We start from the raw sequence: 25362 nt of genomic DNA on the forward strand, positions 1-25362 counted from the left end.
CAACTCGGTGACGTCCCCACCGGACCGGCCATAATGCCATGATGGCGACCAAACGGGGCGGCGGCGGCGGTCTTGTCTCGGCCTCCGCCGGGGCGGCGGATTACTCCTTGCTGGTGGTGGTCGGGGTGGTCGGGGCGCGGCGGGACGGGGACCACCTCGAGCGGCTGTTGCTGCAGATCGAGTCGGGTGAGTTTCTCCAAAGTTTTGCCGCCACACCAGAGCGGGAAGTCGGTGCACCCTTTCACAATAAAACCCGTGGCGAGAGAGACGCGCCTTAAGTCCACAGATACATGTTTGCAAAAAGTGTTTATCGTTACGGAACCGTTCGAGCCGTCAGGGCGCATTTGGGGGTTAAATTACGGCAAAGAGTTTTCTCTTCCCGACCGTGTCAGACTGTTCTGGCACGGCTCCAGAATTTTTCTTTTCTCCGCCGGCGGGAGCGGGGGGAGGCCTACAAGACATAGTTGGGCTGAGAAAATGATTTCTCAATATCTTTTAGAATAGCGGGTAAAATGCAGGCGGGTCCAAATGCCAAACCTTTCAGAAGGGCTTTTAGCCCCAGTGCGGCGCCATCCCTGTCCTCGCGTCCAGAAATTTTACATCACGTGTGGTTAGAGCACGAATGGTCAATGTCTTTCCGGTGAAGTTCACTCAGATTTAGCAGTGACGTCACACGGACAGCACGATTTCCGGTGCTGTGCAAATATGGGGTGAAAGGCCGTGTCTGGTCACCTGAACTCCATTTGTCATTGCCCGCAATGTTGTTGTTTTTTCCGTCAGCCGTTCAGAATCCACCAAAGTCATGACTGTTTGTGACCGTGCACCATGAGAATGATTTGGGTTCCCAACGTAACATGAATGAGTCATTGTTCCTCTTTCCGTGTGTGTGTGTGTGCGCTCCAGGTGTGCGCTGCTGGCGCGTCCCAATTACGTTGGACGTTCTGGACCGGCAGCTCAAGCTCTTTGTGTCCCGACACTCGGCCTTCCTGTCAGAGGTGATTCCCGGTGAGAAGCTCAAACATGATAGGAGCAGAATGGTGACTGTTGTGTGAGGCTCCGCCTACAATGTTTTTGTCACGCGTATAACTTGTTTCTACCGAGCAGACGCACTTTAAGTCACGTGCCAGAAAAAAGAAAAAAAAGTCACAATGTTTTCACGTTGACCTCAACCACGGTTATTGTTAGAGCGCGTCAGCGGTCAGCTAATGGGTCTCAACGTTTGTTTGTTTTTTTTGCTATGTTCATAGGTCAGCGAACGTTGCAGCACCGCGGAGACATTCTGGACGCGCAAGTGGTGTTGAATCCAGCTCACGATCTGGTCTGCTCGGAGGTGAGACCGCTCGGAAACCGAGAAATCTCGCCCTCGCGCTCAACGCGTACGAGTCGCTTTGCGTTTCCCGTTTGCGCGCGTCAGGTGCGGCGGCTGCTGCGCGAGCCGTCTCGACACAAATTGTTGGTCCTGGCCGGGCAGTGCGTGGAGGACAGCGGCGACGTGGTGCTGCAGAAAGGCCTCTTCTCCCTCGGCGACTTGATCCGGATCTGTTCCGACGAAGAGGTTAGCCGGCGCCGCGTAGCCTCGCGGTCCCGTGAGGCCTTCGCGCGCATTCGCGGCTTCCCGTCAGCCGCTCGGGTCGGCCGCCGCGCGAGCCGCGCTTCCTTTAGTCTCGCGTTCCTTTCTCGACCACGGGGAAGAAAGCGAACGGCTCGCCTCGCCGCGCCGCGCCGCGCCGCGCGTCGGACAAAGTCTTCTTTTGCTGGCGTCGTTTCTAGGTCGGCCTCTCGCGGAGCTCGGCGGATCCCGCGGCGAAGGCGAGCCTTACCCTCAGCTGTCCGAAGGTGGGCCTTTGGAGAGACCCCCCGTTGGAGGAGCGCAGCCCGCAAGACTTCCTAAGCATCCGCGTCAACCCTCCCCAGCTCCTCCCCCAGATGGAGGGTCTGCAAGAGTTCACCGAGTACCTTTCCGAGTCTTTGGAGCCCGAGTCCCCCTTTGAGCTCCTGGAGCCCCCGAATAGCGCCGGGTTCCTGAAACTGTCTCGGCCCTGCTGCTACATCTTCCCCGGCGGCAGCGGGGACTGCGCCTTCTTTGCCGTGAACGGCTTCAACGTCCTCGTCGACGGAGGCTCCGACCCCCGCGCCTGCTTCTGGAAACTGGTCCGACACCTGGACAGGATCGACTGCGTCCTGGCGACGCACGTGGGCGTGGACAATCTGCCCGGGCTGAACAGTCTGCTGCTGAGAAAAGTGGCCGAGCGGGAGCGGGAGCGGGACTCGGCCGCGGGGGACCGGGCCGAAGAGCTCATCTCCCCGGAGATCGGAGTGTTTTTCCTCAACGCCCCGGAAGGACCCCGGGCCGCCCGGGCCCATCCCGCCGAGCTCCGCGGCGCCGACCAGGGCGCGCTGATCTTGGAGCGCTTGGAACAACTCTCGCTCAAAGCGCGGCCTTTGTCTCGCCCCGACGGGCCCGCCGTCGAGCCGCTGGTCTTGTTCCACAAGATGGGAGTCGGCCGTCTGGAGTTGTACCCTCTGAACCCGGTGAGCGGCGCTCGAGACTCGGAGGAGTCCCGGCGGGCGGCGGCCGAAAGCGGCGCCCTTCCCTCGGCGTGCCTCGCGTCCATCTGCGCTTTGCTGGTCTGGCATCCCTGCGGCCGCCGGGAGAAGATCGTCCGAGTCCTTTTCCCGGGATGCGCGCCGCAGGCCAAAATCCTGGACGGACTCGAAAGACTCAAACGCTTGGACTTTCTCGGCGTTCCCGAGGTCCGTTCCGAGGACCCGGAAAGACCCGAAACGGAGAAGTCGCCCGAGCCCGCCGAGAGCCGCGAAAGCCCGAAGTCCCGGGAGCCGCGGGTCGGGCGAGTTCCCGGCAAGAAACGGGAGGCCGAGGCGGCGGCGGCGGAGGCTTCGTCCAAAGAAAAAGAGCGCGGGCTCAAGTCCGAGCCGGGCGGGCCCGCCGAGAAACTCCGTTCGAAGAAGGAAGCCAAAAGGAAAGACCAAAGTCTCGTCGCGGCCGTCGCGAAGAAAGAAGAAGGCCGAGGTCTGGGGAAAGACGGCGCCAAAGCCAAGAGAGAAAACCAACCCCAAGCGAAAAAAGACGTCAAGAAAGTGGCGGCGTCCCTTCCGAAAGATGCGAAGAAAGCGGGCGCGGCTTCGAGCGCCCAAGTGAGAAAATCGGGAGTCGGGAGTCTGACGTCCAACGGAGCCGCGAAAGGTGACCCCGAGCGGGAGTCCCCCAGAAAGACCCCGAAAGACGCCACCGAAGCCGGGCGGCGCGGCCGCGCTTCTCCGGGCTCCTCCTTGGGTGGCGCGTCCTCGGAGGAGCGGCCGGCCCAAAGGCTTCCCCGCCCGGACTCCGACGGCCGCGAGCGGGAAGCCCCTTTCGGGACTCCCGCCGCCAAAGTTTCCCTCCTTTCCCGTACCGTGAGAAGCGCTCCATACTCCTTCCCCACCGAGGCCCGTCCGCTTCTTCGCTCCACCCGAGGCGAGGACGACGCCCCCGAGGCGTCCTCGGAGCAAATCCCGCAACCGCCGCCGACGGAATCGCGCCGCGAGGGACATTTGAGCCGCGAGCCGCTCAACGCTCACCTCGCGCTCGGATCGGAGGGAGGCGGCGGGCGCGCCGCGGCCGAGCGTCCTCGCGACCTCGATGTCGGAGTCCCTCGCGGCGTGGATCTGTGCTTGGTTTCGCCCTGCGAGTTCCGCCACCAAAAGACGCAACCGTCCGAGAACCCGCCGCCCTTCGTCCTCTCCCACCCGTCCCGCCGGGAAACCCCGCCCGCGCCGGTCGGCGACTCCCTCCTCTCGGACGCCCGGCCCGCCGCCGGGGGGTTTCCTCCCTCGGCCCCGGATTCCAGGGACCACCGTCGCGGCGGCGCCCTCCGTGCCGGCGTTCCGGCTCGGCGTTCCTCTCCCGACCCGCCGCGGGCCCCGGTCGAGGACGCGCCCCCGTCACCTCCCCGACCGGGAGCTCGCGTGGCGGACGTCGACGTCTCGGCCAAGAGCCCGAAGACTTTGGTCGGCGAGAGCAAAAAAACGGCCGCCGCGACCTCGCAAAGGGGCCCGAGCGTCCGGACGGTCAAGCCCAAGGCCGGCGGCGCCGCGGGACCGAAATCGGCCGCGTCCAACCGGATTTCGCCGGGCGGATCCCGAAGCGGAAGCGCCAAAGCCTCGCCGTCAGGTAGGGAAGCGACCGCTTTCGCCTCCTCGCCGAGCATGTCGTCGAAGTCGCGAGATGCGTTCCAAAGCGTGGGTGTCTCTGCTCAGCGCCCAGAAGTCGCGAGGCCGCCGCAGTCCACGTGGACCTGGCCTACCTGCCGTCCGGGTCCGCCCGGTCCACCGTCGACTCGGACTTTTTCCGCCGCCTTCGCTCCTCCTACTACGTGGTGAGCGGCGAGGACCGCGCCGAGAAGGATCCGGCGGCCGCGAGAAGGATCCTGGACGCGCTGCTCGACGGGAAGAGCGGCTGGCCCGACGCGCAGGTGGGTGGACTCGCCGTCGCCGCCGCCGCGCGCCCGATGGCGCGGAGCCCTCTGATCGCTCCGCCTCCGCAGGTGACGCTCATCCCGACCTTCGATTCCGCGGCCATGCGCGAGTGGTACCGAGACACCCGCGAGCGGCAGAGGCAACTGTCGGTCACGGTGTTGGGGAGCAACAGCACCGTGGCCATGCAGGAAGAAACCTTCCCCGCTTGCAAGGTGGAGTTTTGAGTCCGGCCCGATTTAACGGGAAGGGCTCGGGGCTCGCCGCGGTTCCGGACACGCATTTGAAATCTCGCGCGAGCCTTCGGATCGGCTCGTCGGAGCGCGCCCGGGCCGTCGCCTCGCGTCTCCGGACCGGGAGCTTCGCGCGGTTTTCCGACAACGAAGCGGGTTCCGGTTTCGCTTAAGTAGGCGGCGTGAAGGACGAGGGGCCGCCGCGGGTCCGGGTCGGGACCCGTTCACCGGCGGGAGCGCCGCGTGAAGGGAGCCTCCCGTCTCCGTGGCTTTCCGTTCGACGGCTTTGCGGGACGGGCTCGCCGCCGGGCCCGCGGACGTGAAAGGGGATTTGTTCACGTCACCCCCGCCCCAAAAGCTTCAAGCGCCGCCGAGGGGGACCGAATCATCCGGATGTCCGCACGAAGCTCCCGTCCGGCGCGCGCAACGGCGAAACTCCTTCTCGCCTCCCGAGCACTCCCGCGGCCGCCGAGCGTCCTTTCGGCGTATTTATTTATTTATTTGCCTGCATTTTGCTTTGGTCCGAACGGCTTCACGTTTGCCGCGAGTCTCTGAAATACTTGCCACCCCCGCCGCGCACGTCTTCCCTTTTTGTTCTCTCTTCAAGTCCAATTTGTTCAGTCCGATGTCTTTTTATGCCCGCGCGGAGACGGCTTTCCTTTTGGAACGCAAATTTCAACTTTGCCTTATAAAAGAAATAAAGTTCCGTTTGATGTGTATTTGTTGATGAAAGGTGAATGCAACATTTACCCGAGATGCATTGCATCGCTCGCGTTCGAGTTTCTCCCCCCCACTCCCCCCACCCCCCAAAATGACACCGTTATATGTGACGTCACGTCGGCCGTGGCCTCCGCGACGTCACGTGCGTTATTTTGAAAGCGTGCCGGCTGATTCCGGAAGCGACTCTTACTGTGAAAAGGCTTCGTCGGTGAGCGGGCGCGGCTTTGGGGTGCCAGTCATCTGCGGGCCGCCTCGCGCGCGCGCGCTCGCTCGGTTACGCACACGCGCCCGCGCGGTAAGTTGCCATTTTGGGCTTTGCGTGTTTTTGACGTCACGTGCCGCGCCGTTTCGATCGGATTTGCTTTTCCGTGATCAGATTTGTCACTCGATTGGCTGCCGAGTGTTGAGTGTGGCGGCCGCGCGCGCGTTTCTCCGCAGGGGTGCGCGTCCTCGGCGGAAGCCGTTTCATCGATCCGTTCGGACTCCTCGATCGATAACGCTCGAGTTGCGCTCGTCGTTCAAACGAGAGGAGCCCGTTAACGCTCCGTTTTCGGAATGCCGTCAAGTCGCAATGGAACGCGGCGGCGGCAGCGGCGCGCCTCCCGCGTACGACTCTGAACCGGAGGATGGTCTCCGACACAAAAATGGATGTGGGGTCGTGCGTCACGGACCGCGCTGCATTCGCGCCTCCCACTTTTGCCCCCCCCCCCCCCTTGTGCAAAAATGACCGTCGCGTGTCGAAACTACAGTCGGCGTGCCAATGGAATTTTGCAACCGGGTGGTGACGAAGCTTTTAATAATTGGGTGCCCGTGTGTGTGTGCGTGCCCATTTTCTAACCCGCTTCATCCTCACAAGGGTCCCGGCCGTCTTCGGCCAGTCGGCGTGCCGCGCCCTCAACCGGTTGGCAGCTAAAAAACGAGCGGCCATTGGCGCTCACGATGACGCGGAGGGACAATTTCGATCGATCGATGAAGCCGCCGCGCATGTCTTTGGAATGTGGAGAAAAGCCACCCGGGCACGAGGAGAAGGTGCAAACTCCACACGGGGAGGCCTGCGACCTCCGCGCCGTCAGGCCGATCGGACCGTCCGAAAGGAGAAAATGTTGATTTTGAACAGTGACTCGCTCGCAAAGCACCGTGAAACTCTCCAATGACGATTTCGCCGTCAATAAAGGCTTCTTCCTTTTCTTAGTTTGCAGGTTATTTCGGTCAGCTGAGAAAAGAACCAATTCAAGCCCAACTCGCTCTCCTCGAACGAGGCAAATCACGTTTGGTGATATTTGGCGCCGACTACAGCACAGAAGGCGCATAGCAGTCAGTGGGCGTCACTCATTTCAAACCGCCGCGAGATGCGCCGTTGCCGCGGCTTGTCGTCGTCACGCCAATCGAGTGGAGGGCGTGTGCGCTTCCGAGCTGATTTCTCGGGGTGGGGCGCCCCCCCCCCCCCCCTCTGACCTTCGCACGCGTGCCGTGTGTCCCCGGCAACCGTCAATGTCGGGATATGAAAGTGGCGCGACCTTGAGGTCACAAGCAAAATGTTGCGGGCTTCGTTTTGTGTGCGCGCGTTCGAAAGAAGCAAGACACGTCGCGGCACGGGGACGCGAGTACGCGCGGCAGAAGGCCGCGCGCGCGAATACACGCCGATCCCGAACGACGCGACGCGTTGACCGACGGGCGCTTCTTTTTGTGTTGAGTCAGAAAGGCACGGCGGAGGAACGACGCGCGGCCGCGACCTGACCCGCCGTGACCCCAAGACGTCTCCTTTCCTGTTTTCCTCGCAAAGGTCAGAGTTCAGCAGCGGACAAGATGAAGCGAGGTGAGTGAGACGGCGGACGCCGTGACGCGGGGACCCGCGGGCGGGGCCTCAACGCTTCTTTGTGGTCACTCGTCCCAGCCGTGTACTCGGTGGAGATCAAAGTGGAGCGGGACAAGAACACGGGGCAAACGCGCGTCCTGTCCTCGCACACCAAACTTCCCGTCGACTGCTCCTGCGGAGGCGTCAAAGTTTATGAGGACGAGCAGAAAGGTGATGTTGCGCGCATGTCATGGCTCGCCGAGGTGGGAGCGGGTGCCAGTTCCAGGGCCCGGGCCTCCGTTTTCCTAAAAGAGCGCGCCTGCGCCTGCGCCTGCGCCGCGTTGGCCAATTTGCAGAGGAAGCCGGGCGGAAGGACGCTTTTGGAGACGCGCCCGGCCGGCTCACAATACGCCAGCGGAAAGTCAATCCAAATCTGACGCGTGGCCTTCATGAAGAAGTCGACGTTCGGCACGAGCGGGCCCATCTCCGAGCGCCCGCTCGGCGGCGCACGTGCGCTTCCGCCGCCCGGCGCTCATCTGCGAAATGACCGACGTCGGGTCGAGCGGGGAACGCGTTTCGGCACCCCTGTCGTTCAAATCAAAGTCAAGCGGAATCTTCGGCAAGTTTTCGGGAAGCCTCGCAAGTTGGCCGAGTCGCTTGACCGGAGTTTCCTCACGTGCGCCCCCTAGTGGTCCACGAGGTCAACGGCCAGGACGGCGTCCATCTGCTCAGCGCGGCCGAGGTGGACGAGCTCATCCTCGCGGCCGACCGGGCGGCGGCGGCGGCGTCGACCGCGGAGGAAGCCGCCGAGCCCCCCTCGACCCGGGCGACGACAACGGCGAGCGGGGACGAGTTCGGCGGGCCGCGGGCCGGGGCCCGCGAGCCGAGCGGCCCCCGGGAGCCGCTCGCCGGCGCGGGGAGCGCGCGGGGCCGCCGAACGGCCCGCGAGACGGAAGCGGAGGGAGCCCGGATGGCGGCGGGGCCCGAGGCGGCCGCGCCCCCGCCGACCTTGGCCCCCACGCCGCGGACGGACGAGCGCGAGTCCGCCGGGGCCGCGGCCGAGGGGAAAAAAGCCTGCAAGTGCTGCGGCGTGATGTGAGTCTGTAGGGGGCGCCGCGTGCTCGCCGGCCTTCGCGTCCTCATGCTTCCGCCCGGCTCGGCTCCGCGTGTGGCACCTCGCTCTGGCCCAAACGCGACCTCCACTTTTGGCTTCGAAATGATCGCCGGCTGGTTTTTCAGATCACTCGCATTTGTTCGGGGTGCCGCTCAAATGCGGCACGCCCGCGTCAGCGCCTTCCGCTCCGGCCCGCTTCACGCACGCGCGTCCCCACATATCCAAATGGGCAGCCTCCAAGATGGAAATCACAAAAGCCACGTGAGACCCGTTCGTGTCGACGTGCGCCACCTTTGCCCAAAATACATCGGATGTGTACAGTGAATGCTTTTTTTTCCTTTGTATCGTTTTTCATTTGGAAATATTCAATTGTGATCAATTTGAATCTTCACTCGGATCTTTTCCGTCTCGTCTCATTAGTCACTCGGATTCATATGTCATTAAAATGATTGCCGACCGTCTCCTCCAAAGCTCAACTTTGTGGTGTTGGCGGACAGCGAGAGGAGTCCGAGGAGCAACTCGACGCTTGTCAATCATTAAGAAAAACGGCAATCGTATCGGTCGCCGCCATCGAAACGCCGGGGAGGGGGCAAGGCCTCGGCCAGGGGGCGGAGCCCGAGCCGAGGAGGAGAGAAGGTGAAGTTTGCGCGGTCGTCGCTCGCCTCCGCTCGGCTTTTCTTCAAGGAGGTCAACTCGGCTCGGGTAAGTCTCGCGCTCTTCCGACAGAAGAAGCTCGGTCGGATCGACGCGTCGCCGGCGGCGGCTCCGGGCGTTCGTATCGCGGCGGCCGCGGGCCGCTCCTTTCGCGCGGAACTCTGACCTCGGCCGGCTCGCCGTCACCTTATCAGCTGCCGGCAGAGGGGGCGGGGCTTCTTTGCTCTTCTTATCTGCCGGGCCGCACGTGTCAACTGAGGCCGCGGCTAACGGTCGCGTCCGAAGTCCCCGGCCGCCGCCGTCGTAGCGTCCCCTCTGTCGGCGCCGAAGGAACGTCTCCCCTGCCGTCGCCCCGGTCGCACCTCCTTTTGCCGTGGTCACGGTGACAACGACACCCGTCGTCGCCCCGGTGACGCCCCTTTCGCCGCCGTCCGTTAGGATCTCGTGACTTTGCCCGGTTTCCTTCTGCGCTCGACGTCGCCATGGACGACGCTCCCAAGAGGTGGGTGCTGAGGTCTCTGTCCCCCCCGCTGCATCCACGCGACCTACGCGGCGCGACGGGTCCGAGCGGAAGCGAAGACGACCTCCGGGCTCCCGACGGCCCGGCCCTCCGGGCCCGCCCGCTCGCGGCCTCGCCGGACGGCGGCGGCGAGCGGGATCCCGACAGTCCCGACGGCAGCTCGGGATCTCGCGACGGCTTCTACTCCTTCGCGGAAGATCCGGCGAGCCCGGAAGCCGAGCTGAACGAGGCGCGGATGCTCTCGCCTCGGCGGCGGCTTCGTCTCGCGACCTTGAAGGAAGACCGGGCCTTTAAAGTGCAGAGCTACGCCGGCGGCAAAAAGCCGGAGCGCCTGTTTCGGGACCCGGAGTCGCCGTACCGAGTCGGGCCGGAAAGCCGCCGTCGCGTGTTTGGGGAAGAAGAAGAGAAACGACTGAGGAGGGAAATCATCCGAAAACAAGCCCCGAAGAAGAAGTCCGCTTTCGAGCCCAGCGAGCGGCTCGCTGCGCCGGAGGAGCCGGATCGGAGTCGCCCCACGCATACGCCCACCGAAGGATTCGGCGCCGGCCGCGGCCCCGCCGCGCCGGAAGCCGCCCCCGCCGTCGGCCCCGGGGCGATCGACGGGGCTCGGATCGACTTCGGTGCGGCTCGGCGGCAGTTCCTGGAGCTGGAGCGGGGGGGGCGGGACGTCCTCGTTCCCCCGCGGAGGTCACGCGCGTCCCGGAAGACGGAGGAAGAGGACGCCGCGCGCTCCCCACGCGCCAAAGTCGAAACCTTCGCCGAGAAGGAGCGGACGTCGGGCCCGAGCGCCGTCCCGGCCCACCCGGGCTCGCCGGCTGCGGAGAACTCGTCGGCGGAGGCGCGCCCTGGCTCCGTCGGCGGCGAAGACGCGTTCGATGACGGCGTTCCGCCAACGAGCCGGAAAGCCGAGTCCCACCGTCGCGACGAGACCCCGATCGAGAAGGAGATCCGCCTGCTTCGAGAACGCGAGGAAAACCTCCGACGCGCGCGAGGCCTGAAGCGCGGCGACGGATCCTCAGAGTTGCTGGAGATTGAAAGCGGGCGTGTGCGGTCGCTGCCGAGTCCTCGCGAGGCCCGAAGGGAGAGCCACGGCAGCTTCGCTCTTCAGCTCCAAAGCCACGAGAACAACGTCAGTCGGAAGGCCCCGGAAGAGCAATTCCAGGAGCTACTTTTGCCCCCTTGCCGTCCTCACCGACACGCCGAAGAAACCTCCTCCGCCCCGCCCCCGCCCCCTCGCCGCGTCCCGTCGCGGACCGCGACTCTTTCTTGGCGCTCAAAGCGGGAGTCCGCCGGCTCGGAGCGCAGGAAAACGAGTGCCCCGGATTTCATCGGGAAGGAGATCGAAGAGGCTCTGCGGCGAGAGCGGGAGCTCCGGGAGTCCAGAGAGCGGGGGGGCCCCGGACGGTCCGCGGAGTCCGGAGGGGAGTCCGGCCCCCGCGCCGCAACTCCTTCGGCGGAGCCGGCATCAAAGGTCGAGCCCATCCGGCGCTCAGGTACGTCCCCGACTCTCGTTTCTCCATTTCGTGAATTCCGCCGTGACTAACGCAAACGCGTGTGGCCACGACACGAGCAAGAAATTGCCGACAGTCAGTCACCGCGCCGGAGTCGGACCAAAGTCCTCCGCGAAGCGATAAGCGGGCCATCTAATCGCGCGTGTCGCGTGACGCTCATGGTGTCGCCTCCCTCCAAAGGCCCGACCGGGGCACCGCCGAGGGACTCCGAGGAGCCGCGAGAGACACGCAAGGTGCGGGACGGCTCCGCGAGTGCAAGTTCAAAAGAAGGTTCTCCGGCACGGCCGCTGACTTCCCCCTCTCCTTGTCTTTCAGTACGCCGGGATCCGGCCCGTCGATCACATCAACAACCAGGTGAGCCTGGCAGAAGCTCAAAACCCTCGACAACAGAAACGTGACGCGGGAGTCCTTTTAAGCGCGAATTAGAGAGCGAGCGACGGGTGTGCGGCCGCAAGGAGAGCCCTACAGTGCCACCCGCTGGTCACAAACAGAATCGTGACAGCGCCCGGGTCGGCGCACCTTCCATCTTGACCTGGCGAGCGGTCTTCCTTGAGCAAAAGCGGCCGGTCGTTCGCTCCTCTGGGACTCGGGACCCACGGTCCCATTCCGGCGAGCGGCCGCGACTGCCGCTCGCACCCGTCGACTTTGTGCGTTCGGTCCCCAAAGCGTCGGAGCCTCCGGTAACTCCCAAAGCCGATCCACTTTGACGGCCTCGCGGAACGTCCGGCTTCACGGCTTTACGAGAGCTTTACTGTCATTCGCGATAACCATCGCGGCGACGGCGGCGGACGGTTTTGGGCCCGGCTCCGGCGCGGGCAGTTGCCACTCAATCATCTCTTGTCCAAACGTGTTTGCAGGTGGTGGAATCAACCCGAGTGATTCGACATAAAAGCCGACGGGCTTTGCGCTGGGAAGCGGGCGTCTTTGCCAACCGGCCGCAGCTTTGAGGCCGGAGGGAGCGCGTCCGCCGCCGTGCCCGCAACCGCATCCGGGGATCCGGAACCGCGCCTACGCCCGCACGCGGGCCGCATCAAGTCCCGCATCGCGCCCCGAGGGAGGCGCGGCTATGCCCGCGAAGATGATGACGATGAGGAAGAAGCTCCGCCACAATGCGGATCCGTTCCTTCCGTTCGAAAAAGCGCGTGTGCTGCGGTCGTTGTTTCCATGGCAACTGTACGCTTGATCTGCAAGAAATCATTGCCGGTGTTTGTGCGTGTGTGTGCGCGCGCGCGCATACCTACGTATCCTTGTCTCCAGCAACCCCGTTTCCATGGATACGACATGACAAGCCTCAAGGTACAGGATACAAGGCAGCGTCTGCATCGCTTTTTGCCTTGAAAGTCAAATTGGGTGGAGGGGGGGGGGGGGGCTTCGTGGTAGGGTGGTCGTTGCCCACCACAGAGGTTGGGGGCGGTCATCCCCGGTCGCGTTCTTGAGCAAGATGATGAAACAAGGTTGCTCCTGCCGGTGCGTCATCAGGAGGCGAATGAGATCGGAGGCTTCCAGGAGCCGAGGTCGAAAAGTGACAGCCCGTTGGCCAAAGCGTGTTGGGAACGTTTGCCCCGACCGGAGAAATATTCCCCAAATCATTTCAAGTTGAAAGACATTTTATTTGTCATGCGGCCGTTGTTTACATTCAATAAACGTTGTCACATCCAAAGTTTGTCGTGGCGCACATCCGCCTCCGTTCCGAGCTTGCAATCGGACCCGCGTGGACTTTTTTTTTTTTTTTGCACGTTGGCCCCGAGCGAGCGTAAGTCCCTTTTTTGGCCGAGCTTCCGAGTTCCGTCCATCCGAGACTTCACCGAGGAAGGCTGAGGAACGCCCGCGCCGCGACGTTCGCCGCGTGACGCCGACCTCGCGTTTTGGGCTCGAGCGGGAGGCGGCGAGGGACGAGCGCGCTCAACCAAACGCGTCCGTTTGCAACCTTCCGTTCAAACGGCCCGAAGGACAGCGGGGGCGGCAAACGTGGCAAATGGCCGCCGGAGCCGGGACGGGTTTCTTCCAACGGACGGCGGCGCAGGCGCGAGCGCTTCGCATCGCCGACGCGGTTCGGCCCGTCGACACGCGTCGGCGGTCGCCTCGTGTTGCGGCGACGCGTCGCTGCGGCCGCCGTATTGGATGTGGCGTATCCGCTCCGTACCCAAGTCGGTCAACGGAACTTCGGAAAGCCGCAACATTCGGGAAAGCAAAAACAACCGAGTTCTTGTCAAGTGACGGTTCCGAATGTTTCTGGTATCGCCACTAAACCTTGAACTCGGTGTTTAGGGCCGGCGCTTGTCACGCCGCCGGCACTGGAGCGATACGTTGCGACGACTTGCTGGAATAATTGGATCCCGCGACGCAAAGGTTTTCTGAAGAAGCGCAACTCATGTTGACCGTTCAGCGATTCCGTCGTTTGTTTGGATATTCGGTGATTGGGAGCAGCGCGAGCGGGAATCACGGCGCTCGCGGGGGAAATTTGAGATTCCTATTTCGTCGCAAAATCAGCAGGTCGTGTGGTCAAAATGAAAAGATTTGCACGTCGAGCGCCTCTGAACGTTTGCCGAGGCGTCGGATGAATGTGATCCGGTATTAGATGGCGGGCGTCGTCAGTCGTGAGCGCAAAACGCTTCGTGCGCAAAGGCGGAAAGTTCTCAACTTGTCACCATTCCGATTCTGCTCTTCTTTGACGGCTTTCTTGTCCAAATCCAACATGGCGGCGAGGTCGACGTACGATCGGGCTCTCGATACATACGGACGTCGCCGGCCGAGACCGTGAGACTCGGGGGGCCCCGCCCACCGCTCAAGAAAGCGGGCAGTTACAATCAAACGTGACGAATCCATACGACGACCATCGCAGGCACCGGTGTCTCCAAAATGGGAGGATTTTTTTTTTCTTTTCTTTTCTTTTTCAAGTCAGCCACTCGACTACTCCTTCATGCTGCGACCGCGGAAACTACGCAGGTGGTTCTCCTCGTTTGTCAGGTGAGCGTCTCGCTCCAGAAGAACCGGCGCCGTCTTGCGTCTCGAGGCCATTCCCTCGCGCTGCGCATCCGTCAACACCTCGAATTGCGTCCGGGGCGGCGGCGGCGGCGACGGTCCGGAAGCTCCGGCGGCGGCTCGCTCGGGCCGAAAGCCGGAGTCTCCCGCTCGCGGGCAGCGCGGGCGGTAGGCGTGGCGCGGGTCGGGCCCGGTCCGCTCCCAGGGACTCGGCGGGCTTCGGGCCAGGGGGTGGCGAGAGGCGTGGGCGTCCACGGTGACGACGGCTTCACGCCGCTTCTCGGCGGGCGGCCCGCGGCGCGGGGACGACGGGGCGGCGCTCGAGGAGCCGCGACAAGCGGAAGCGCTTTCTGGGGATTTTTCCGCAGAGGACGGCGACGGCGGGAGGCCTCGCCGCTTGGACGCGGCCACCGCCTGAACCGGTCTCGGCTGGCCGGCCGCGAGGCGACCCGACGCCTCGGCGCCGCTCTTCTCTCGAATGGCCAACCACTTGGCGCGGGCCGAGGAGGTCTTGGGGGAAACCGGAGGCGGTCCCGCTTGCGGGATCCGCGGCGGTCTCGGAGGAGTCGGGGTCGGCTTCCGAGGGTGGCAGACGAGGGCGGGAGAACCTCGGTCACGGACGCCCGCCTCCGAGCCGCCGTCGCCGCGCTCCGTCTCGTCGCGCGCGCTTTGGAGCCGCATTTCCGCGGAGCGCCGCTTCCATTCCGACGCGAGACGCCGCGACGAAACGGGGTCCGAGGGCACGCGGACCGCTTTCGGACGTGGCCGGACCGGAGCGGGCGTTCCGTCGCCGTCGGCGACGCCGCTTCGAGGTAAAGCGTTGCCGAACGTCAGCATGGTCTCCTTGGCCGTGGGGCCGCGCGGGGCCGCGAGCTCCGCGTCCGCGCCGGCCCTCTTCGGGCTTCCCGCGGGGGGCCCCGGGGTCGCGGCTATCTCGTCGCTGCTCTCGGAGGCCGAGGCGGGCCCCTTGTTGTAGACCGACCGGTGCCCTCGCTCGGTCAGCGCTCGCAAAGGGTCCTCCGGGCTCGGCGGGGAGGGCGCGGCCGCGGGGACGTCGGAGGACTCGAAGTTGGCCGCGGCGTGAAAAGCCTGCGGAGGAAGCCACGGCTTGAAACGTCTCGGCCACCGAAAGCCGAGGCCGCCTTCGCGGCTGAAGACGGGCGGAGCTCACCAGGTAGGCGGCGATGAAAGCGCCGACGGCAAAGCCCACGTAGACGTCGACGGGGTGGCTGCGGTGCTGCGTGATCCGAGTCAGGCCGCTCAGCGCGGCGGCGATGGCGAACGCGAACACCAAGACGGGCTTCAGCAGCTTGGCGCCATCCCAAACGGCCGAGTTGAAATACATCTGCCGGGGAGGGACACGCGGCACACGCGTCCGCTTCACGTCCTCCGCCTCGGCTCGGAGCGACGGCGGCCCTCTTCTTTCACGAGCCGCGAGCGTTTTTCTTCCCGTCTCGCTCGACGGGCCGTTTTCCGCCAGCCGGCGTCGGCGCTTTTTGTTCAACCTGCGGTCTTTTGCGAGTGCACCGCGTTTCAAGCATTTCGTTGGGGAACGGGGCTGCTCGGACACCGTTTGATCCTGCCAACCGCATCCCCCCCCCCTCGTCTGGCTTTTCGAAATCGATTCCCTTTGTCGCCACGAGCCCTCCGCTCCTGCCTCGCTCTGTCGGATTCTCTGGCGAGAAGGGCCACCACGGACCTTTAGGGGTTTTTTTTCTTAGCGCAGCCATGAATCGGAGGACTCAAATTTGCAAGCGAAGAAAGCTTTGGATGAAAGGAGAAACCACTTCAACAACAACAAGAGTTCGGTTTCCTCCATTCAAAGTTTGCGGCGCACCAAATCTGCACTTGTCTTCTGCCCGCAATTCCCCATCGCGACAGAAACGGATTGAAACGACATCCAAGCAGACCCGCGAGACAACGGGGCACCCGGAGAGCCCCCATCGGCTGACACGAGCAGCAGGGGACGACCGGATGGAAACAAACGGGAGACAAAGACGAGCGCCGCGTTCGGCAAAAGCTTCGCAAACGAGCGGTCGCGGGGGACAGACGAAGCTTTTGGGTCGCGCGACTCGCACAATTGGGTCCGACTTACCGAAACGTACACCGCGGCAAAAGCGGACAGAGTCGCGTGCTGGGACGGGAAGGTTTTCCTGCGCGGACACAAGAGAGCGAGACCGATCAGTTACCGATCGAAATGCGCAAGCGCAAGCGCAGGCGGTGGCGGCGGCGCACCTGGCGGCCGCGATGGCCCGCTGATCGTGTCCGGAGCAAATGTCTTTGGTGACGTAGGCGTTGGCGTCGCAGGAGACGTGGCTGTAGTTGGGCTGGCACACGGTGAGGAAGAAGGGAGCGTGGTAGCCCGTCGACAGCTGGATGACGTCGGTGACCAGCGCCGTCGCGCACAGACCGAACACGTGCACGCCTGACGCGCACAGCGGGACCGTCAGACACAGCGGACAACCGCACGCGGGGCTACGGAGGCGCCTCCGTGGGACCCTGAGCAAAAGTGGCTTCGGGGCAATGAAACTGAGCCTTCGTTGTTGAAGTGCCTGCTTTCCACCCCCAATGTCCTCCCCGTGTCATCCTTTTTGCAGACGCCCCCCCCCCACCCCCCACCCACCCTTGCTGCCCAAATCTCATGAAAAAGTCCATTCATCGTAGCGCCCTCTCCGTAAAGCGCCTTCCGACAAACATTTCATTTCGTGTCTTTACCGTACCGGACAAAACCAAGGAAGGCTTTGTGGACGGTCAATCCCTCGCGGGCGCTCAGTGGCCTTCCGCGTCCGAGCGGACGCCGAGGCCAACACCGAGTTCCCGTTTTGACCGCAAGGCCCAGCAAGCGCGTCCGGCGCGGCTCGTACCCACAAAGCGGACGGTCCTCCTCAGGAAGGAGTTGAAGTTGCAGCCTCCCGCGTTGACGCTGCCTTCCGCTCGCCTCGCTTTGGTTCGGGACCGCAGCAAGTAGACGAAGGCCTCCACCAGCATGATCTGCCGGCGCGCACGAGCACAAGAAGGGGGCGGGGGGCGGTCAAGACAGGAGCGGGCCGCGCACGCTCGCCCGTTGGCGGCGGCGGCAGCCGGTACCGAGGCGGCCGGGCCGGCGAAGGCCAGACTGAGCAGCATGAGCAGCGGAATCGTTTCTTGGCCCCCGTCCACGTAGGGTTTGCTGAGATCGCGGTCGTGACAGCGAAAGCCCAGCCGCGGTGGCCGCAGCACGTCCGTCAACTCCAGGAAGTAAAGCGACACCACGGACGACGCCACGATGGGGAGCTGCGCGACAACCTCACTTCATTAACTGCGCCTGCGCGTCAGCGTGCGCGCGCGCGTGAGTACCTCGACAAAGTAGAAGCACGGCAACAGAGTGACACTCTCCTTGGACCATTTTCTTTTCATCTTGTCTGACGGCGAACTCCTCCTCATCATCATCCTCCTGGAAGATTCCCGATACGCGCGCGACGTCACATATGACGTGTACGCCAAGCAACCCATCGTGCGCGACGCGCGCGGCACGGGCGGTGCTCCCCGCGTCACTTGACGGCCCCTTCCTTCCCCTCGGGTTCAGTCTGGCCGCCGACGCGACACCATCAAGAAGTTGACCCGGGCAACTTCCTCCCACGAGCGTCCTTGTCGACCGCCTGCCGCCCACTACGCAAGCTCCGCCGTCATTCTGCGGCGCCCCGCCGGACGAACGCTTACGGATCACCGGAGGATTCCAACTGACACGTCCCCATCTTATCTGAAGAAGCCGTTGCACGCTCGTGGCTGTTGTTAACGCCGAGCGCGCGCGCGCGCGGTGACGCTGCGCCTGCCGATGGAGAGGATCCGCCACCAAATTCGAGAGCGCATCAAAATGGCTTTGGATCTTCAGCAGCCGAGTGATGTCGCGTGGCCGCCGTGCACCGAGGGAGCCTTTGTTTTTCCGCAAGAATTCAACTTGTCGTTTGTCTGCGGATCGTTGAACGGACCGATGTGGTGAGGGGGCTTCGGTTTGTTCACTTTCTCGGGTGACGTCAACGTGACTCCACTTAAAAATGTCCTCCTACTCAACGTTCGCAAAATATGATGTTTTTAATTGAGCCCCCCCCCCCCCCCCCCCCCATCTAGATTGCGCACACGCGCGCAGCCTGGAGGAGGTAGCGAGGCTGCCATTTGCGTCTCGGGCGCCGCCTGTTTGCGCTCGGCGCCAGACACGCGCAGAACGGCGCACGTTGAACTCGGAGGGACAATCTGCTCTGGATCGCACGGACTTCATTTCGCCCCGGAGTCGGTTACCTGTCGGCACAGCAGCATATGGCTGTGGAAATCGATCCGACCTGGGACGGGTCCTTTCCCAATCAAAATGTTTCGCTCGACTTGTCGGTTTGATCGATGAGAGAGAATGCCAATGGGGCGACGGCGACAACGCGAGTCACCGTAGACCAGGGGCGTCCAAAGTCGGTCCTCAAGGGCCGCCGTCCCGCCCGTTTTCCACTTTGCAAATCATCGGGATGGTTCGAATGCTGCTTCGCAACAGGCTGCTCATCCGAAGCGGGCGCGTTGCGGCCGGCGGAGCCGGGAAACGGGCGGGACGGCGGCCCCGATGGCAAACGGATTGGACAGGACTGTCCAAGAGACTTTAGGGAATTGCTTTTGTTTTTTTTTGAAAGGTCACGCGCGTGAAAGACGGCGCTGACTGGTAAATGAAACAGAGCCGGCTTCATCGAGGTCGTTTCCATCTCGCAGGACCTTCATCTACTTTGAATCCCGATGAAGATCCGCTGAGCCGAGAGCGATCGTCATCGCCGCCAATAAAGGCAGTTGGCTTTGCAAAACCGGCTTTCGTCGTTTTGGGGTTTTCCCACGAAAGTTTGACAGAAACAATGTCCAAGTACCAAATAGATGAAAGAACAAAAAGCATTTGGGTGCAATTTCAAAGAAGCTTTATATTGAATTCATGTCCAAACAACATCAGTCAAATGGATGTTGACTTCCACTTCTGACCAAACCGGGATCATTTGAGGTCAACGTTTGATGTCATATTGACGTCGACGTCCCAAGTGCCTTCGCCGTCGATATGAAAATGAGCCGCACGTGTCATGTGCGCAATTCCGTCGCCCAGCAGGAGACAAACCGGACCGGGTGCCGCGCCACACGTTTGGATGCCGGCGGACACGCGCCATCTCGCACTTCCTCGGCGGCAGATCATGCACATTTTGGCAAGTGAAAGGTGGACGTCGGAGGGGGCGTGGTCTACCGTCGAGGATCGTTGGGGAGGGGAGGGGAGGACGGACATTCGCCCTCGCGTCTCTTAAGAAACGTCCGCTTTTAACCGCGTACGCCGCTGTTTGCGTCGGTGCGCGCGCGCGCAGGCAAGCGCGGTGCAATTTGACAATGCGGTGAAAACGCCGCCACGCATGCACGCGCCTCACCTGATGAGACGTCCCACTTTCACCTTGAACGCAAGAAGACAAAAGAAGCGAAACGAGCCGCCCGGCCGGTCGCCGTCTGTCTTGTCCGCAGTGGTCGCGCAGAGGAAGATGCACGCTCCCGCGCGCTGCAGCGGTACACGCGCTCGCGGGCGCGCGCGCAAGGGGCGTGCGAACGGATTTCGCGGAAGAGGGAATTCTCGCCGCGCCATTGGCAGAAAATAAAAGGCTCTTCATAATGGAAATTCGAAATCAAAAAGAACGACGTTCATTGGAAGTGGCCAAACGATCTGGTGACGTCAGCGAGTGGGTGGGGGCGGGGGGGGGCAAAACAGGTTCTCGCGTTGGGTGTCAATGCCTTTGATTGACAATGAGATCAAAGTGCGGGTTGTGGGGAAAAAAGACAAGTCATTTGAGTTGAGTCCAATTTCGACAGCGCTTTGAAGCATACGTGAAGTGGCCACGGCCACCGTCTCACAATCAAGTTCAAACTAAAAGCACGTCCCATGATGACTGAGCATCACGTGACCTTTGACCATTTCAAGGCGTTCCTCCCCTCAGTTTATTGATGCTCATATTTCAGTGAATCGTCCTCAGCCTGCAACGGGTGACCGATTATTTGGCATGACTGCGACAAGCGTCTTTTCGCTTCCGCCTCAAGATGTGCGGGAGGAGCTCCGCTGCGCTCCGCAGTCGGTTTGGGACGGCGAGGCGGCGGCGGCGGCGGCACTTGTGTCATCCGAAGGCCGACTTTCCTCGCCGGCGGCGGCTCCCTCCCGGCCGCTGCCGGCCCCTCTTTCCGCCATCCAGAACTCAGCCGCATCGCCGACGTCGGCCGCCCCCTCCTGGCCGGAGGACGCCAGGGCTTCCGTAATGATGGCGGCCGTCTGTGCCACCCAGTTGAGCTCCGAGCGCACTTCGCCGGCAGAGGACGGCGCCGGACTTTCGGGCGGCGGCTGGAGAACGACGGCGGCGCCGGGCTCCGCCGGCGGCGGAGGCCCGGCGGTGGCGTTGTTGTTGTTGAGGCTGTCCTGCAGCGCCGTCTGGTTGGTGTGACTCGCCTGCTGGTTGTGCAGCAGCATCTCCTGGATGCGGATCTGCTGCAAGATGGCGGGCAGCTCGTAGTGGTGGAAAAAGTAGATCATGGAGTGCTGCCACGAGAACAAACGGCGGCTTACTGACGGGAGCCGCGCGGTCTCGCGGCCGCGCTCTCGTGAAGCCCTTTGACAGCGTTTTTGACCGACGGCTCAAACGACACGACTTTCGGGCCGCTCGACAAAGAGAAGGAAAGCATCGGGCCGTTCCCTTTTCCGCACGGCACATCTGAAAACAAATCGCCGCTCGATCCCGAGGGTGGCGACTAACCTGGATGAAGAGCCAGGAAGTGACCAGCGCCAGGCTGCTGTACTGACCGTTGAAGCGGTAATGATAAGCGTAGAAGGCAAAGTGATACAAATAGAAGAACCTGAAAGACCAAAAAACAGCAAGAGGAAGGCTTTACCAAGCCTCACAACCACACACCAATGGGGCGGGGGTGGGGGGGGGGGGGGCTGCTGCCGGGGTCGGGGGACCGCCCGGAGACTCACCTCAGCCAATGGCGCTTGCTGGTGTTGGTGTGGCAGCAGATGGCGTCGTACTGATCAGCTAACCACACAATGAGGATGATGTAAAAGGCCGTGGTGGTGTCGTTGAAAAATTCCGACATGATGGCCTCCATACCTGACGACGGGAACATTGCGGGGGTTATCGGCGCGTCGCCCCTTTCGATCACGCTTCATCATTCCGATGTCCTATCTCCGTCAAGCTTGTGGACTTTTGGTCACGATGCGGTTGGGCGGAATATTTTGAAGTTGAATTGCGCTGGTGTCTGTTGAACGGGAGACCTCAACCCGGGGTGACGGACTAAGTGCTTGAAGCCAGCCGGCCGGCGTGCGCGCAACAGACCGTCAAAAGGTCCTCACAAGTGGTGCAAGAAGTTGCGGTGCCTTTCAAGTGTGTGGGAGTTTTTTCTTAGATTGCGGGACCCCCCCCCCCCCCTCCCCACGCGCAAACTGCCAGTCCCGCCGCACTACTCTTTGGGTGAAGGCCGAGTGACTTTAGGTCAGAGGACGACAGCGAGTCAACTTACCGACGAGGGCGAGGATCACGGTGAGCAGGGGGGCGGCCGGAAAGGCGATGGTCATGTTCATCTCCAACATCTGAAGGAGGTCCACTGAGATGGGCCAGGCGACAAACGGAGAGAGAGAGAGAAAAAAAAAACATCACTTTGCATTGACCGCTGCACTGCTTCAGACTGAGAGATGTCGACTCGCTAGTTTGTTGCGTTTGAAAGTGGATTTTGCCTTGAGATACGAGCGACCCGACACACACTCTTTGGAGACCCCGACCCTTTTTTTGGACCAAACTTGAAATGCAAGCGTCGAGACATGAAAGAAAGAAAACGACACTTTGTCGATTCCAAAGAAAGAAATGTAGCCTGAAGAATCGATGCTACCATGGTGGAAAATGTGCCGATGTTTAGGACGGAGAGGCGCAGTTTTTGAAGCCGCGGCGATTTTAGTCCGTCCCTCCCCCCCCAAAAAGGGGGGGGAGGGACTAACATTAGCCAGTAGGAAGCGAAGAAGGTTGTTTGTTTGTGTCCTAAGCTCTGCGCCGCGCTGCCTGCCTGCGACAGTTCCTGATTAAAATCACACAAACGGACTAAAGTCATTTCCAGTCAATTCAATGGGGAAAGATGATTGAGATGTCATGTTTTGCGTCACCCGCAAAATCTATTCAGCTCCTATCTCAAGGCGCATCTGGATTTGCTCAATAACTGCACCGCGTGTGTGTGTGTGTGTGTGCTTCAATGCGGTTGTATTTCTCACCAATGAAGACGAAGATCTGGTGGTGAGAATACCTGAGCAGCATGGACACCGACAGCGTCTGAAAACGAGCACAAACATGGACTGCGGACTCCAACGACACTCGGCAAAGCAATCTTGTGAGACTTGGGACCAAAAGTCACAATTCAAAAAAATAAAGTGAGTACAAAGCATGCATTTTCAATTGTCTAGTCAACTGGTTTTCAGGTCTTTTTTTTTTAGGAGGTTCAAAATAAACTTTCATCAGCCTTCCGCAACAAACAAACAAAAAAACGAATGAAAAAATCTCATGGAGATGACTGGGATGAACTAGGACGGATTGGCGTGGACCGGCAACAATTAGGAAGAACCGAGATGGCCTGGCACGGATTGGATAGACCGCCACGGCCCACGACGGACCGCAATGACTAAAATAAGACCGCCACGGCCGAGGACGGACCGCCGCGGACTAGGACGGAGCGCCGCGGACTCGGCTACTCAGACGGACCGGCGCGAAATGGGTGGAGCGGTACGGAAGGGCTTACAAAGATAACCATGATGACGAATGCGGCCAGGTAGGAGGTTCTGGCCATCCACATGCTGACAAAGCGGTAATGCTCTCCGGAGACCACGTTCCTGAGGAAACCTTGGCACAAGCACACAGCGCACCATCATCATCATCATGAGCGGTGACGTGTTCTCGACGTCCGGCGGCGGAGTCCGCCTTCCGTCGGTCACCTTTGTTCTCCTCGTTCTCCGCGAGCGCTTTGACGCTGGACATCAGAATGTCATCGTAGCCTAAAAACTCGTCCAGCAGGAAGCGACTGAAGCCGTCGCCGAAACACTCGTCCTTGGTGGGATCTGAAAGGCAAAACGGCGTCCGGCCTCAGGCCGCTTCCGGCGGGGCCGTCCGCGGATGACGCCTTACCCAGGGTGACGACCATGACGGGGATGTTGAGTCTCTGCCGCGTGCTGTGAGACAGACGCAGGAAGCCGTACTCCAGAGAATATTCCACCATGTACTCCTCCTGAGGCCAGGCTGCAAAATGAAAGCGGCGCGCGTCACGACGAGCGGCGGCGGGCTGCAGCGGCCCGTTACGCCGCCGCCGCCGCCTACCTTTAGCGATGTGACTGAAGGAAAGGTCCCGGCTGTCGTTGGCCCCGCCTCCCACCGCACCCTCACCCGCTCCCGCTTGTCCGATGGCGGGCGGCTTCAGATGGGGCTCCGTGTCCAGTTCAAACTGTCGGCGGGACATTTTTGGGATCAGATGTAAGCCTGCGCAGCCCGAGCTCCCCTGCAGTCCGCAGCCGGCAGGCTTCAAGCGTCCGGCGGATAAGCCCTTGCTTGACCTTCTCCTCACCTGCACCGAGCTGTTGTCAAAGGTGTCCAGCGTCATCTCTTCGTCTTCGTCCTCCTCTTCCTCTTGCAGCGCTGCCAGACTGAGCCCGGCGACGGGTCCCCCTCCTCCTCCGCCCTCCTGCAAGTCATAGAACTGCAGGAAGACGGGCGGCCGGCTGGAGTTGCTCTGGATCTCCACGCGCAGGATGCCGTCACGAGGCCAGCGCTCCCTCACGCCCTCCAGACAGTTGATGGGCGAGCGAGAGAAGGCGATGTGGATGTAGGCCAGGATGAAGAGGACGAAGAGCGCCTGATGAGCACCAGCACACGCATTCAGAAGAAGGACCGCTTGAGCGACAACAGCTTCCGTCGCTGCCGAGGACACTTTGTCCATCCCAAATGGCGACTGGCTTTCAAACGGAGTTGCTTCCCAGCCCCGAGACGCTGCAGGAGGGCGCGGCGGCGGCAGCTCCCGCGGGCTTTTTAAAACAACGCTTAGTGGCAGCTCTAATTTGAAGCCTTCCTCGCATCGATTCTTCACTTCGGTCTCAACTGACGTTATATGAAGCAAATGCCAAAAGGCGTCCGCTTACGTGGCGCACCGCGCGGTGGCCCGAGCCCTTCGCGGAGTCTCGCATTCACGCACGCAATCGTACACCGACGGGAGGCTCCCGCCGGGAACAAATTACGCTTCCGTATCTTGCTCAAGTACACGTCAACATGGTCGCAAGCTGCCAAATGTTTGTTTTCATGCACAAGAAGACGGCGAAAAGCACCTTGAGCAGCACGAAGAACTCAAAGACCCTCCTGAACGATGGCGGGAAGAGGCGGGCATAAGTGACAGCCATCTTGAAAAAGAGCGCGTGGAAGAGGCGGTCTCGAACGTTGATGAGAGGGTTCTGGTTGATGTTGGGGTTCCGGATCCTGTTGGGCCCCATGTTGTTGTTGTTGTTGTTTGGTGGGACATTGTTGTTGGGCTGGTTCTCAGACATGGTCTCTCAACGGGGTGGGGGTGGGGTACTGCGGAGGCTGATTCTAGGTTGGCATGGCTTCAAGTTCCACTCTTGTCGTCGTCTTCGGTCTATCACGGAGACAGGGCAACACGAGTAAACGCGAGCACGACAACTGTTCACAACAATTGCCCCAGTGTTGTCGGATGGTCTGAAGTCAGACATTCTTTCGGTGACCGATGCAAACTAATCACATGACACCTTCTCCTGTTTGTTCTCGCGCCAAGTTTGGGTTCGAATCAGATCAGAGTATGGTGGAACCAGTTGGGGCCTGGATCTTGTCTCTTCTTCAGGCTAGGTCCTCCAAACAAAAACAACGACGACGACGTTGCACCAAGTCTCCACGGCCACCCACCTGTTAGTGACAGCTCCCGTTGGATTCCATGCTTGAGATTTCTTCTCGATGTTTTCACCAAAAGACTGAAACGGACGAGCGGATTCCGTCAAACGCAAGCTCGTTGGCTAGCACGTTTAGCTTAGCCCTTGTTAGCTCCGCGTAGCGACGGAAACAAGTCGAGCAAGTCCGCTTCGCGACCAAACTACCGAGGTGCTGCCGTGGGTGATCGGAGACACCCGAACCGCATTGGAGACGCTTAAATTCCAACAAATTCGGAACGGCGAATTCAACTGACTGCTAAAGCTACATCTCGGAACTACGGGAATAACCGGAAGTAACACACACGCACACACACACACACGCGCACACGCGCACACACGCGCACACGCACTCTCTCTCTCTCTCTCTCTCTCTCTTTGTCAT

The 25362-nt window shown here is 61.7% G+C and overlaps 5 protein-coding genes across 9 annotated transcripts; 3 read left to right on the forward strand and 2 right to left on the reverse strand.

The window, feature by feature from the left end:
• Positions 1-38: 38 nt before the first annotated feature.
• map1sa (microtubule-associated protein 1Sa) lies at positions 39-7242 on the forward strand. Of its 2 annotated transcripts, XM_086115883.1 has the most exons (8): positions 39-186; positions 904-1005; positions 1248-1330; positions 1415-1555; positions 1771-4171; positions 4258-4472; positions 4545-4688; positions 7125-7242. In XM_086115883.1, the coding sequence occupies exons 1-8, from the start codon at positions 39-41 to the stop codon at positions 7161-7163; spliced, it is 3273 nt and encodes a 1090-aa protein (XP_085972009.1). In that variant the 3' UTR covers positions 7164-7242. The 2 variants fall into 2 exon arrangements, with proteins under 2 accessions (XP_085972009.1, XP_085972010.1); XM_086115884.1 differs by lacking the exon at positions 7125-7242 and having other exon boundaries at positions 4545-5425.
• On the forward strand, positions 7119-8796 carry palm1a (paralemmin 1a). Its single transcript, XM_086115923.1, has 3 exons — positions 7119-7242; positions 7321-7452; positions 7911-8796. Exons 1-3 carry the CDS (start codon positions 7233-7235, stop codon positions 8318-8320), a joined length of 552 nt encoding a protein of 183 aa, XP_085972049.1. The 5' UTR covers positions 7119-7232; the 3' UTR covers positions 8321-8796.
• A 116-nt stretch (positions 8797-8912) lies between these two features.
• misp (mitotic spindle positioning) lies at positions 8913-12680 on the forward strand. 3 transcript variants are annotated; one of them, XM_086115893.1, is made up of 5 exons: positions 8913-9037; positions 9428-11002; positions 11084-11253; positions 11336-11374; positions 11878-12680. In XM_086115893.1, the coding sequence occupies exons 2-5, from the start codon at positions 9472-9474 to the stop codon at positions 11965-11967; spliced, it is 1830 nt and encodes a 609-aa protein (XP_085972019.1). In that variant the 5' UTR covers positions 8913-9037; positions 9428-9471; the 3' UTR covers positions 11968-12680. The 3 variants fall into 3 exon arrangements, with proteins under 3 accessions (XP_085972019.1, XP_085972018.1, XP_085972020.1); XM_086115892.1 differs by having other exon boundaries at positions 8976-11002; XM_086115894.1 differs by having other exon boundaries at positions 8976-11002; positions 11201-11253.
• On the reverse strand, positions 12610-19630 carry plppr3b (phospholipid phosphatase related 3b). Its single transcript, XM_086115889.1, has 8 exons — positions 19414-19630; positions 17339-17435; positions 17090-17275; positions 16867-16993; positions 16238-16427; positions 16098-16155; positions 15174-15347; positions 12610-15091 (listed from the first exon to the last, which is right to left on the reverse strand). Exons 1-8 carry the CDS (start codon positions 19620-19622, stop codon positions 13931-13933), a joined length of 2202 nt encoding a protein of 733 aa, XP_085972015.1. The 5' UTR covers positions 19623-19630; the 3' UTR covers positions 12610-13930.
• Positions 19631-19948: 318 nt separating this feature from the next.
• tmem259 (transmembrane protein 259) lies at positions 19949-25315 on the reverse strand. 2 transcript variants are annotated; one of them, XM_086115891.1, is made up of 12 exons: positions 24958-25314; positions 24369-24673; positions 23615-23902; positions 23371-23494; positions 23182-23292; positions 22992-23114; positions 22799-22899; positions 22278-22335; positions 21539-21622; positions 20997-21129; positions 20776-20875; positions 19949-20561 (listed from the first exon to the last, which is right to left on the reverse strand). In XM_086115891.1, exons 2-12 carry the CDS (start codon positions 24582-24584, stop codon positions 20067-20069), a joined length of 1833 nt encoding a protein of 610 aa, XP_085972017.1. In that variant the 5' UTR covers positions 24585-24673; positions 24958-25314; the 3' UTR covers positions 19949-20066. The 2 variants fall into 2 exon arrangements, with proteins under 2 accessions (XP_085972017.1, XP_085972016.1); XM_086115890.1 differs by having other exon boundaries at positions 23182-23494; positions 24958-25315.
• Between the last annotated feature and the right edge of the window lie 47 nt (positions 25316-25362).

This window comes from Hippocampus guttulatus, chromosome 7 (genome assembly GCF_054856545.1).
Source record: "Hippocampus guttulatus isolate MCC_2025c chromosome 7, RoL_Hgut_1.0, whole genome shotgun sequence".
In the NCBI taxonomy this organism is placed as follows: domain Eukaryota; kingdom Metazoa; phylum Chordata; class Actinopteri; order Syngnathiformes; family Syngnathidae; genus Hippocampus; species Hippocampus guttulatus.